This window comes from Chiloscyllium plagiosum, unplaced genomic scaffold (genome assembly GCF_037043375.1).
Source record: "Chiloscyllium plagiosum isolate Xiang-an unplaced genomic scaffold, Cpla_swu_hap1 HiC_scaffold_33, whole genome shotgun sequence".
In the NCBI taxonomy this organism is placed as follows: domain Eukaryota; kingdom Metazoa; phylum Chordata; class Chondrichthyes; order Orectolobiformes; family Hemiscylliidae; genus Chiloscyllium; species Chiloscyllium plagiosum.
The window spans coordinates 13,638,819-13,649,827 of NW_028270171.1; the positions used below are offsets into that span (position 1 = coordinate 13,638,819).

Genomic DNA, 11,009 nt, shown 5'->3' on the forward strand with positions numbered 1-11,009 from the left:
AAAGGTTTTACGTTGTGGAATAAATATGTTAAGGACCTAAACCCTCCCTGAAGGCTGCAGTGTATGCTCACTACAAAATTCACTCAAAGTATCACCAGGAGAGCCCCCTCCCTAACCCACGATCCCTGAAACCCCAAAGATGAAGGTGCAGCTGTACAGGAGAGTCAGCATCTCCAGGTTTCCTTTCAGAATGACAGCACTCCCCAACTTGGAGAGAAATCACTGCTCCTTCAACAACACTGGGTCAAATCAAACTGCATCAGGAGAATCCTTCAGCACATGGGAAGCTGGGAGGAAGCTAGGATCAGATTGGACTGCATACTGCTGACTTTAGCAGCGAGTAAATCAGATGGAAGCATCTAACCTCAAGCATTGCTGTGTTATTCCCAGATCACTGTCATCCTGCTCATTTCAGCTGTAGGTGACGATGAGAGCATGTGTATTAATTCAATGCAGGTCAGGAGAATTTCTTCAGCTGACTCCCAGGAATGTGTGTCTGCAGTGAATTATCCCAGCTCTGGGTGGGCAGGCTTAAGGTTTATTGAAAGCGCAGGAGCGGTGTTAGGAGTGAGTCTTCAGATAGGGAGGTACATGAAAGTGAGGGAGAGACAGTGGGATAACATTGCTACTGCTGGGAAGAACTCCCCCTGCTGTGGATGGACTCCTAGTTGTGCCAGAATGGGTATTTCATCAAGGTGCTCAGCAGGTGCTGCATGTTTGATTCAGACTACAGAGAAATGAGCCACTCTTTATACCCCACTGCTCAGGGCTGTAACAAGGCAAGGGGTGAAGATCACAGGCCCCTGTGCTGGTCTGAACCCCAATGGGCTCCTCAGGCTGGGCTCAGAGGTAAAAGAAAACAGTAGCATTTAGAATATCCTGGTCATGTTAGAGTTCCATTGGGAGCTATAACCAGTCAAACTGAGACCATATCATTAGCTCGTTCCACCCTCTGGGTAGAAACCAGAACCTCATGGACCTCACCCAAAGCCTATAAGAAAGAGGTGAACAGATCGGGTCACCCAAATCATGCAGTTTTGGATTCCAAATTGTGGAGTCCTTCTTAAGTGAAGGAATGCATTGATGTGGAGATGATCACTTGATTGGCAAATCTGGAAATGAACTTGGAATCAAAGATTTAGGGTGTCTCGGGAAATGGATGTCTGGACCTAATCTTTTGACAAGGTATGGAAACTTCCCTGCCCTCTGTTTGCCTAATACTGTAGGCATTAGTCCAAAAAAAAAAAGTATAGTTCTTGGACAAAAGAATCATTAAAAATGTTTTATACTCCAGAATATATAACACCCAACCTCATGTGGGGCATGATAGCTTGAATTTTAGTTACAACAACCCCATGTTTTAGTCCAGTGATGTGAGCCAGATTGCAGGATGATTACTGACATCAAGTCCCCCCCAGAGATAGCAAACAAATTTGAGAGAAGGATCAGTGGTGCAAATGATGGACAAAAAGCAAGGTCAATAGAACATTTTATTCATTTCCATTCAGGAGGTATGGGGGAAGAAAGCCAGATTGTCCAAGTGAAGTCAGTAATGCATTCAGACAAAAGCAGACAGTACCCCATGCCCCACTAACTGCTGTCCTCCAGCGAGAGCCTGTCAAACAGGTACTCTCCCAGCCCATTCTCAGGAGCTCCCAGACGCTTCAGGTTGGTGATGTAGTCCCCAAGTCGCTTGATGATCTCAACCTCCTCATCCAAATAGTGAGTCTCCAGGACGTCACACAGCTGGAACACAGGAATATTACAACTCATTACATTAGCACAATCCAAGACAGTTTGGAGAATTCCCACTGCAAAACAGACTGGGTACTACTAGCTCTGGACAACCCTGAAAAATCCAGCAATCTAGAGATTTTGGACTGGTGAATATATTAGCCTCTCAGCTGGCACATGTTGCCATTTAAGTGGAGCGGAGTTGTATTGTGGTGTATGGTGACCATTACACTGCAACAGTCCTGAATGAGGATTCAGTGGCCAATGTCACTTCAGCACTCCCACCAGATTACAATCCAAGTTCCTCCTTGACCTTCTTGCTGAAGAGTTGTAACATTGTAACCACCAGTGTGGATCTGGAATGATCAATCTTACATCTGGACAAAGTTAAAAATCACAACACCAGATTTTGTCCAACAGGTTTATTCAGAAGCACTGGCTTTCAGAGTGCTGCTTCTTCAGGTGGTCAGAGAGTATTAGTTTGGAAGCTAGAGCTTTGAATAAGCCTTGTTGAAACTTTATTGCTGGAACAGCACAGCAGGTCAGGCAGCATCCAGGGAACAGGAGATTCGACGTTTTGGGCGCAGGCCCTTCTTCAGGAATGAGCAGAGAGTGTTCAGCAGGAGAAGATAAAAGGTAGGGAGGAGGGACTTGGAGGAGGGGCGTTGGAAATGTGATGTGATAGGTGGAAAGAGGTCAAGGTGAGGGTGATAGGTTGGAGTAGGATGGAGGCGGAGAGGTCAAGAAGAAGACTGCAGGTCAGGAAGGCGGTGCCGGGCTGGAGGGATTCAGCTGAGACAAGGTGGGGGGGAGGGGGGGGGATGAAGAAACTGGTGAAGTCCAAGTTCATCCCCTGTGGTTGGAGGGTTCCCAGTCGGAAGATAAGACGCTCCTCCTCCGACCGTCGCGTTGTGGTGGTTTGGCGGTGGATGAGCCTGTTGGACTATAACCTGGTGTTAGTTTGACCTTTGTACACCCCAGTTTGACACTGGCATCTCCAAATCACATCTCCCCAAATGTTGCATTATTGAATTTCAAACCCACAAAGACCAACCAGTGAGGTGTTGCCCTGAGGGTCTGGCAGTGATGAGAATGAGGTGGTGGTGAAGCTTACATGAGGGTCAGTCTGGGCAGTGGCAAGTTGGTGTAGATCCAGCAAACTCTGGTTCACATTCTTCTCCAGATCCAGGGCAACCTGCATTGCCTGCAGACCGTTACCCCACTCATCCCTCTCTGGCTTCTGAAACATGGAAACAAAGGACAGTTAAGGATCAGAATCAGAATCCTGACAGTGGGATGAAGCAGGTCATTTAGCCCATTTGTCCACATCAACCCTCCAGAGGGTCCACACTGCCCCAACCCATCCCTGTTTAGTGAAAAATGTAGCCTGTGTATCCCTGGAAACTGGGCAACATAGCGTGACCAAACTGACCAGGACATCTTTGTGCCATGGGCAAACTGATCAGTTCCCAAAGGCTGGAATTGGACCTGGGTCACTGGCACTGAGACAGTGCAGTGCCAGTACCATCCTCAAAGTCCAGAGGATGATTTGAAGAGGAAGGGTTTTAGTGGAATCTCAGGAAACTTTAAATATGGAATGCAGCACCTGAGTGTGGGGGAGGCAGCTAGTCCAGTGACATTGCAGCAACATCTGGACAAATACTTCAAATGCCAGGGTACAGTGGGCGAAGGACTAAGTGCAGGTAGGTGGGATTAGTGTAGTTTGGTCAGCATAGATATGGTAGACCAAAGGGCCTGTTTCTATACAGTGAGTGCGAGATGGAAGAGATCATATGGGAAAGACAAGCAACAGCTCTTCACTTCCCCTTCAGGGTGAGCAAACCCTGTTACTGATGGATTGTAGCCAGATCACAAGCGCAGCCATTCCCCTCCCCAACATTCCCACCTTGACATCCTGGAGGAGGACTCTGCCTCCACGCTGATTCTGGAATTTCAGCAGCTTCTCTGCATGTTCCTGCTTCTCCTGGGACTGAGCTTTGAAGAACTGGGAGAAATGGTGCAGGGCAACATCATCCCGGTCAAAGTACGACATCTGAAAGAGAACCATTTCCATCCCGTTAGCACATCATTGGTCCCAATTCTAGTTGGGAGAAGCAGAGACTAATTTAGCCCTCAATCAGACTGCCTGCCTGTTCAAGCAGTTATTAATCCTCTGCATTCTCAAATGATTTTAATATATCATGGTTGTCCAGTGAGCCAGCAGCTCTTAACCCCAGCTTCCTCCTGAGGACACACAACATCCATGTTTTAATTTGGATTGAACAGCTGGAGAGTTATTCAGCAGGTCTGGTACAGCAGAGGAGAGAAACACTAAATTAATGTTTCTGCTCATTAACACCATTAGAATTGGAAGATATTAGACATTGACTGAAACTCTTCAATAAAGGAAACAGGAGTGCAGGATGTATTCGTGGTGGGGTGGGGGTCCAAAGCTAGACAGCACAGGGTTACCATGAGGGATGGATATAAATGGACCCAAGTAGCAGTTTTTTCCAGAAGGTGGTGTATGGAATGAGCTGCCAAAGGAATAGTGGAGGCTGGTACAATTACCACATTTCAAAGGCATCTGGATGGGTATATGAATGGGAGGTATTTAGAGTGATATGCCAAATAGCACTAGATTAATGCAGGATCAGGCTGGCCTGGAGTGCCTGTTGCTGTGCAGACCAGGTCTAAGATGGTAGATTTCAAATATTCAGCATGAAACCAACTGAAGTCATAACTTTTAACAAGGTGAGGGTTCAGTTGGATGACAAGGAAAGCCACTGGAGTACTAAGTGTAATCTACTCCATTCAACATTAACCAGAGGGTAATACCCAGTCACCAGGACATTTTCCTGAATGAAAGTAGATACAAAACTGATAGAACACCAGGACAGTAGGCCATTCAGCCCCTCAAGCCAGCTCTGCTATTCAATGAGAAAGTAACCATGAGGCTGCTGCAAGGCACGACATTATTCCTTTGGGGGCTAAACTAGAAATATGGATGTTGGACACTGCTGGCACTAATTTAGTCATGAGAGAGAGTTTTGTGCAACTTGTACATCATTGGGATGGTCTGTACCATACATTTGATCAGTACAGACTGTTCGTATCTTAGTATGGAAGGGAATGAGGGGACCTGGTGTTTGCTGAGGCAAGCCTGTGCAATGAGCCTTTGGATTGTAAGCAACCATCTGAGTGATTAGAAAAGTGTAACTTGATCAAGGAAAAGTCTGATACACTGAAAACCTCGTGACTCAGATTAACCATTACCTGCATATGGAGTCACCAGCTTGATATAAACTGAGAAGCACTCGGCTTGGTTTGACTCAATCCAACTAGTTCAAACCAGTAGACTTATACCCATATTGACTCAAACATGGAATCATCAGTTAATGCTGCTCCTTTAAGTTATTTTGTCCTTTGTTTTTTCTTCCCCCCCCCCCCCCCCCCCAAGATGGGTCATAAAGGCAGAAGTGCTGCTATCTCTGGAAATAGCCTCTTCAAACAATGGCAGGGGAGTGGCCAGTTCTCCTAGTTATTTTCTGAGCTTGGTTTTAGCAGGCAGGCAGGCAGAAACTACTAGTTGCAGAGAAGCTGTTACTCAAACTAGTTTCCATGCTTCAACAAATGTTTCTTACCTGAATACTCTGAAAACTCTCCTGCTGGCAAGAACCAGAGTTTGTATTTGCCATGGGGGTGTTTTTGGCCTGTTGTCAGTATTGGAGCAGCTCCTTTGTTATGTTGCAATTGAGTCCATTGGGTTCCAAATAGTTGGATTGCCTTAAATTCCTGTTTCCTTTTGTTGGTGCTTCTACCATAGTATGTAGATAATTGTTTTTAATAAAGCAGAATGGTTTGACCAGCTGAATCACCTCCTGGATTATACACTATACAACTGCCTTTATAAATGAGGTAAGGTTAGGATTGAGAAACCTTAGTGGTGTTGATAGGGACCAGGTTGGATCTAACAGTTGGTTGAGGATTAAGGGGCACAACTCAGGTCAGAGAAGTGATGATCCATCCTCAAGGAAAGGAACTGGTTCACCAAAGAAAGCTGTTCCCACCTCCATCAAACAGATTTCATTCTCATCTCATGAGAGCCTGTAAACAGAGGAACCCAGTGTGTGTGATGAAGATTCACCACATGTCTGGATGAGTACTTACAACATTCAAGAATGAGACACCATCCAGGATAAGATAGCCCACTCCATTGGTACTGCATTCTCCACCTCCCTTCAGTATCAATTATCTACCAGGTACCCTGCAATACTCACTAAACACCTTCCTAAAGGACATGCTAACATTTCAGAAAGGCATGGGCAAATTGCTGGAAAAAAAGGGCCATTTTAGATTCTCATACCATCCTGATTTTAATATCTCCATTTCTTCAGTCATTAGGCCAAATCTCAGACTTCTCCAGCCACCTTGTGGGTGCAGCAACATTTCAACAAGTCAACTTTCTCCAGGTGAAGGGATGGACAACAACTGGCTACCTGACCACCCACATATGAATGGTTAACACAGAAAGCTAAATAGGCCTCAACGGGAGCCTAATTAAGGTCAGGCTGTGACTGATATCCACTTAAATACTTGGTTTCTCTCAGCAGAAGTATCATTGATAAACACCACCATAACTCCCTTTTGCAGTATCAAAACTAGTATGATGCTTATTTAGCATTATCAGAAGATAAATCAAACATACCAGAATACATTAAAGCAGCAGAAAAGCCACTCATCCATATGATTGACCTAAATGGTTTAAGCTATTCCTATAAAATATCCTGTTTAGACAACTCTTGGGAAATGACAGTTCCTGTTGTGGTTCTGTTCGCCGAGCTGGGAATTTGTGTTGCAGATGTTTCGTCCCCTGTCTAGGTGACATCCTCTGTGCTTGTGAGCCTCCTGTGAAGCACTTCTGTGCTTTTCCTCCAGCATTTGTAGTGGCTTGAATCTGCTGCTTCCGGTTGTCAGTTCCAGTGGTCGGTATATTGGGTCCACGTTGATGTGCTTATTATTGAATCTGTGGACGAGTGCCATGCCTCTAGGAATTCCCTGGCTGTTCGGTTTGGCTTGTCCTATAATGTTGTCCTAGTTGAATTCATGTTGCTTGTCTTCTGTGTGTGGCTACTAAGGATAGCTAGTTGTGTCATTTTGTGGCTAATTGGTATTCATAGATGCAGGTTGTAAGCTGTTTTCCTGTTTGTCCTATGTAGTGTTTTGCACAGTCCTTGCATGGGATTTTGTACACTACATTGGTTTTGCTCATGCTGGGTAATGTAGTGTACAAAATCCCATGCAAGGACTGCACAAAACACTACATAGGACAAACAGGAAGACAGCTAATGATCTGCATCCATGAACACTAATTAGCCACAAAATGACACAACTAGTTATCCTTAGTAGCCACACACAGAAGACAAGCAACATGAATTCAACTAGGACAACATTATAGGACAAGCCAAACAGAACAGCCAGGGAATTCCTAGAGGCATGGCACTCATCCACAGATTTAATCAATAAGCACATCGACGTGGACCCAATATACCGACCACTGCAATGGACAGCTGGAACTGACAACTGGAAACAGCAGATTCAAACCCTACAAGTGCCAGAGGAAACACCACAGAAGGCTCCCAAGCACGGAGGATGTCACCTAGACAGGGGACAAAACATCTGCAACACAAATTCCTAGCTTGGCAAACAGAACCACAAGAACGAGCACCTGAGCTACAAGTCTTCTCACAAGCTTTGAATGAGAGTTACTGCCTATGACAGCAATAGTGAAATTATACACTAACCAAGAACACTTCACCTTGCATACCAAGGAACATAAACTGGAGCATACATTATTGCACATCAGTATCATACAGCAACAGTGGGGTAACACCATATTTATCTTGAATTGCAAAACAGGCAAGAGCTACAAAAGTCAATCTACAGGAGCATTAAGTTAGCTAGAAATAAAGAGCTTACTTCACATAATAGAATTCTAAATAAAATCAGTTATAAATAGAGACAACACTCACCAAAGACTGATAGAGATAGGAGGCAGTGAGCTCCAGGTTAATCTGCTTGTTGACAGCAGCTTCACAATCCTGGTGATAGTTTTGACAAACCTGGGAAGCCATTTTAGGACAAATATTGCACTACTTGCCTACCCAAGACAGACCACAAGCCAACCACAAACATAGAACTACCACCAACTCTACCTAAATCACCACAGCCTTTGGACTTTTCTTTATACTCCAGGAGCAGACCCTCATTTTATTAAGCAGGAAATGACATCATCAGTGATGGCTAATCACACTTGTTAATCAATCGATCAGCTGCCATGTCCAATCAGTGCAGAATGGGAATTGGATCCAGGAGCCAATCAGAATTGACAACTGGTGGATGATGAAATTGGTGATTGACCTTTGACCTCTTACATATGTTAGCGCAGATGAAATGATATCAGTCCGAGCCCAGAGTGCGGTTCAACAATTGGTAACGTTTATTGATACAGTAACACCGGCAGAGACCAACCGAGGTCTGAATCTCGGCTGTTCTGCTGTTCCCACGCGCTGCTACACATTATATACCTTTCTTTGTCAGGATGTGAGGATTTTGAGTATGAATGGGATGATAGTTCCCCATCATCACCGGAGTAGATGCAAATGGTGGGTTTCCTGCCGTCCCAGGAGAGTTGCATTGTACACACAATAGGGTGCTAATTGGATAATGTAAACGGGTCCGGGTACTATCTGCTTGTCTCTCTCTGTGAGGGCTGGGGCTAGAACCCCCCTTTGTTCCCTTGGGGTGCTGGTGTGTATTAGTCTGTTCGTTTCTGTCTGGTGGATGCCTGTCCTTTGTGTCAGGATGGTTCTGTATTGATGAATATGGGTGTGTTTCAGTCAGTCTCTTGATTTGATTAGGAGATGGGTTTCTATATTAATTAGCTCCGGAGTTTCGGTCTATGAGGCATGGTTAGTGTCTGGCCTAGTGTGGATTTGATCTGTCCTCTGGCTCCCATCTCCTGGTCACGTGGGCGGACCGGCAGCTGCTGAGTTCTGTGGGTTTAAGTTGCGGCTGCCGTTTAAAACATAAAATGAATTCCTATAGTTTTCCCGATGTAGGCATAGTCCCGTGGCAAATGCGGGGCGGCTCTGATGCCCGCTTGCACAAGTGCAAATTCTATAAGTATCTCTACCTGTAAATGAGAATAAAACATACTCTAAAATGTTCACTGTTGTATCTGAGGTTGTGTATTCAGACATGCTCAACACAGATTTGCAGAATTCTGTTAATTTGTTACTCTGAGGGATTTGTCTTCCTACCTTCTGAATTACAGTGTTGGGAGTCCATTGAAAAATGGCTAGATTTTGTTGACATTAAACATTTGCCTATTGATTGACAGTGACAGAAATGAAGTGCTTTTGGGTCATCTAGTGCAGGCAACTGATGTACTTTGTGGATCCATTCTGAATCTGCTGTGATCTCTTTGACCTTAGGTCTCAGGAAACCCAGTTTAAAGCCAAAACGCTAAATGTGCTGAGTGCCTCAGCCATGTAGTAGGCCTCAGACCTCCATGTCTAAATTGCTGTTAGAAACATACTGCATGATCAATTTTTCTGTCTCCATGTTTAGTTTTTAATTGTTTCAAGAAGAACTAGCCCTCAACTCAAGGATGTTTCCAAGTGGGGAGATTCTGGTTCTGTTTACATTGCATTCTGTCAAACGTACAGCTCAGAAACTGGCCTCCCAGCTCAACATGGTCCATACCCATAGCTATATGGACACGAGGGTCTCTCAACCTAAAGTTGATTGTGTTGAACTGAGCAGCCTCCAGTGGAGTGGTGGGCTGTGAGAGTTTGGGGATTGAAGGTCCCCACTCAATGTTAGGGGATGATCACAGCCTTGACGGAAGGATTGGTGGAAGCAAGTTACTTTGACCCAGTATCTGATTCAAATACCAGGTTACAGTCTAGCCATTACTTGTCAGATTGAGTTACAAGTTTGAGTATTATACATGGAACCATGGTCAGAGGTCAACCCTGATAAATATTCATGGCGATGAGAGCAAGTCAGAGGTTGGGAATTCTGTTGCGAATTTCTCAACTCCTGACTTTCCAAAGCCTCTCCACCACCTACAAGACCAAAGTTAGGAAAAGTCGCAGAATACTTTCCAATTTTCTGGCTGAATACAGTCCCTAGAACACTGATGAAGCCCCAGGGAAATCTCTCGCCATCCTGAGTTGGAACAATATCACCGTTTCTGAATCCAAGTCCTGGAAGCCCCCCCTCAGCAGTAGCATTAGCAGCAGCAGCATTCCAGTCTCTCCCACACCAGGTGGGCTGTAATAACCAGCTCATCACCACCTCCTGAAGGGTTACTGCGGCTGGGCATGAAATGCAGCCTTCTGATTGGCACACTGAAGATTGAGCAATAAAAACCACCCTGTGATGGGGTGTGGGAGTGCAATACTAGAGGGGCATAGGCTAAAGGTGAGAGGGGAAAGATTAAAATAGTGACGTGAGGGGCAACCTTTTCAGAGAGAGGGTGCTGTGTACATGGAACGAGCTGCCAGAGGAAGTGGTGGAGGTGGGTACAATTATAACATTTAAAAGATATTTGGATGGATACATGGATGGGAAGGTTTTAGAGGACCAAATACAAGCAGGTGGGTCTAGTTCAATTTTGGAAATCTGTTCAGCATGGACAGGTTAGGCCAAAGGGTCTGCTTCTGTGATTTATGACTCTGATAATGTACAACATGTTCCTTTAGGGTGGCACAGTGGTTAGCACTGCTGCCTCTCAGCGCCAGGGATCCGGGTTTGATTCCAGTCTTGGATCACTGTCCGTGTGGCGTTTGCATGTTCTCCGTGTGGGTTACCTCTGAGTGCTCCAATTTCCTCCCACAGACTAAAGATGTGCAAGTTTGGTAGATTGGCCATGGGAAATGCAGAGTTAAGGGGATTGGGTAGGTCTGAACAGGATGCTGTTCAGATGGTTGGTGCAGACTCAATGGGCTGAATGCCCTCTTCTGGCACTGTGGGTATGACTTGATTATTTACAATAAAAGTTTTTATGTTGTGGAATAAATATATTAAGGACTCACATGTCCCTGAATGCTGCAGTGTGTACTTGTTACAAAAGTCACTGAAACACCAGGGTGTTTCTGACAGCCTGCTCCTTAGCCCATGATACCAAAACCTTGAAAAATAAAGGAAACGGCTGTACAGGAGAGTCAGCATCTCCAGGCTTCCTCTCCTTGTCACTCAACCGTTTA

General features: G+C 45.1%; 1 protein-coding gene across 1 annotated transcript; it reads right to left on the minus strand.

Moving 5' to 3' along the window:
• Window positions 1-1,590: 1,590 nt before the first annotated feature.
• On the minus strand, window positions 1,591-7,868 carry LOC148141228 (ferritin, middle subunit-like). Its single transcript, XM_087978049.1, has 4 exons — window positions 7,767-7,868; window positions 3,641-3,787; window positions 2,849-2,974; window positions 1,591-1,746 (listed from the first exon to the last, which is right to left on the minus strand). The coding sequence occupies exons 1-4, from the start codon at window positions 7,866-7,868 to the stop codon at window positions 1,591-1,593; spliced, it is 531 nt and encodes a 176-aa protein (XP_087834175.1).
• Between the last annotated feature and the right edge of the window lie 3,141 nt (window positions 7,869-11,009).

What these genes read in the sequence shown, in the direction of transcription:
- LOC148141228 (XM_087978049.1), bottom strand. Translation starts at nt 7,868, where the DNA reads ATGGCTTCCCAGGTTTGTCAAAACTATCACCAGGATTGTGAAGCTGCT. An exon ending in TCCTCCTCCAGGATGTCAAG is followed by an intron (nt 2,975 to 3,640) that starts GTGGGAATGTTG and finishes TCCATGTTTCAG; the next exon opens with AAGCCAGAGAGGGATGAGTG. An exon ending in CTGCCCAGACTGACCCTCAT is followed by an intron (nt 1,747 to 2,848) that starts GTAAGCTTCACC and finishes CCTGTGTTCCAG; the next exon opens with CTGTGTGACGTCCTGGAGAC.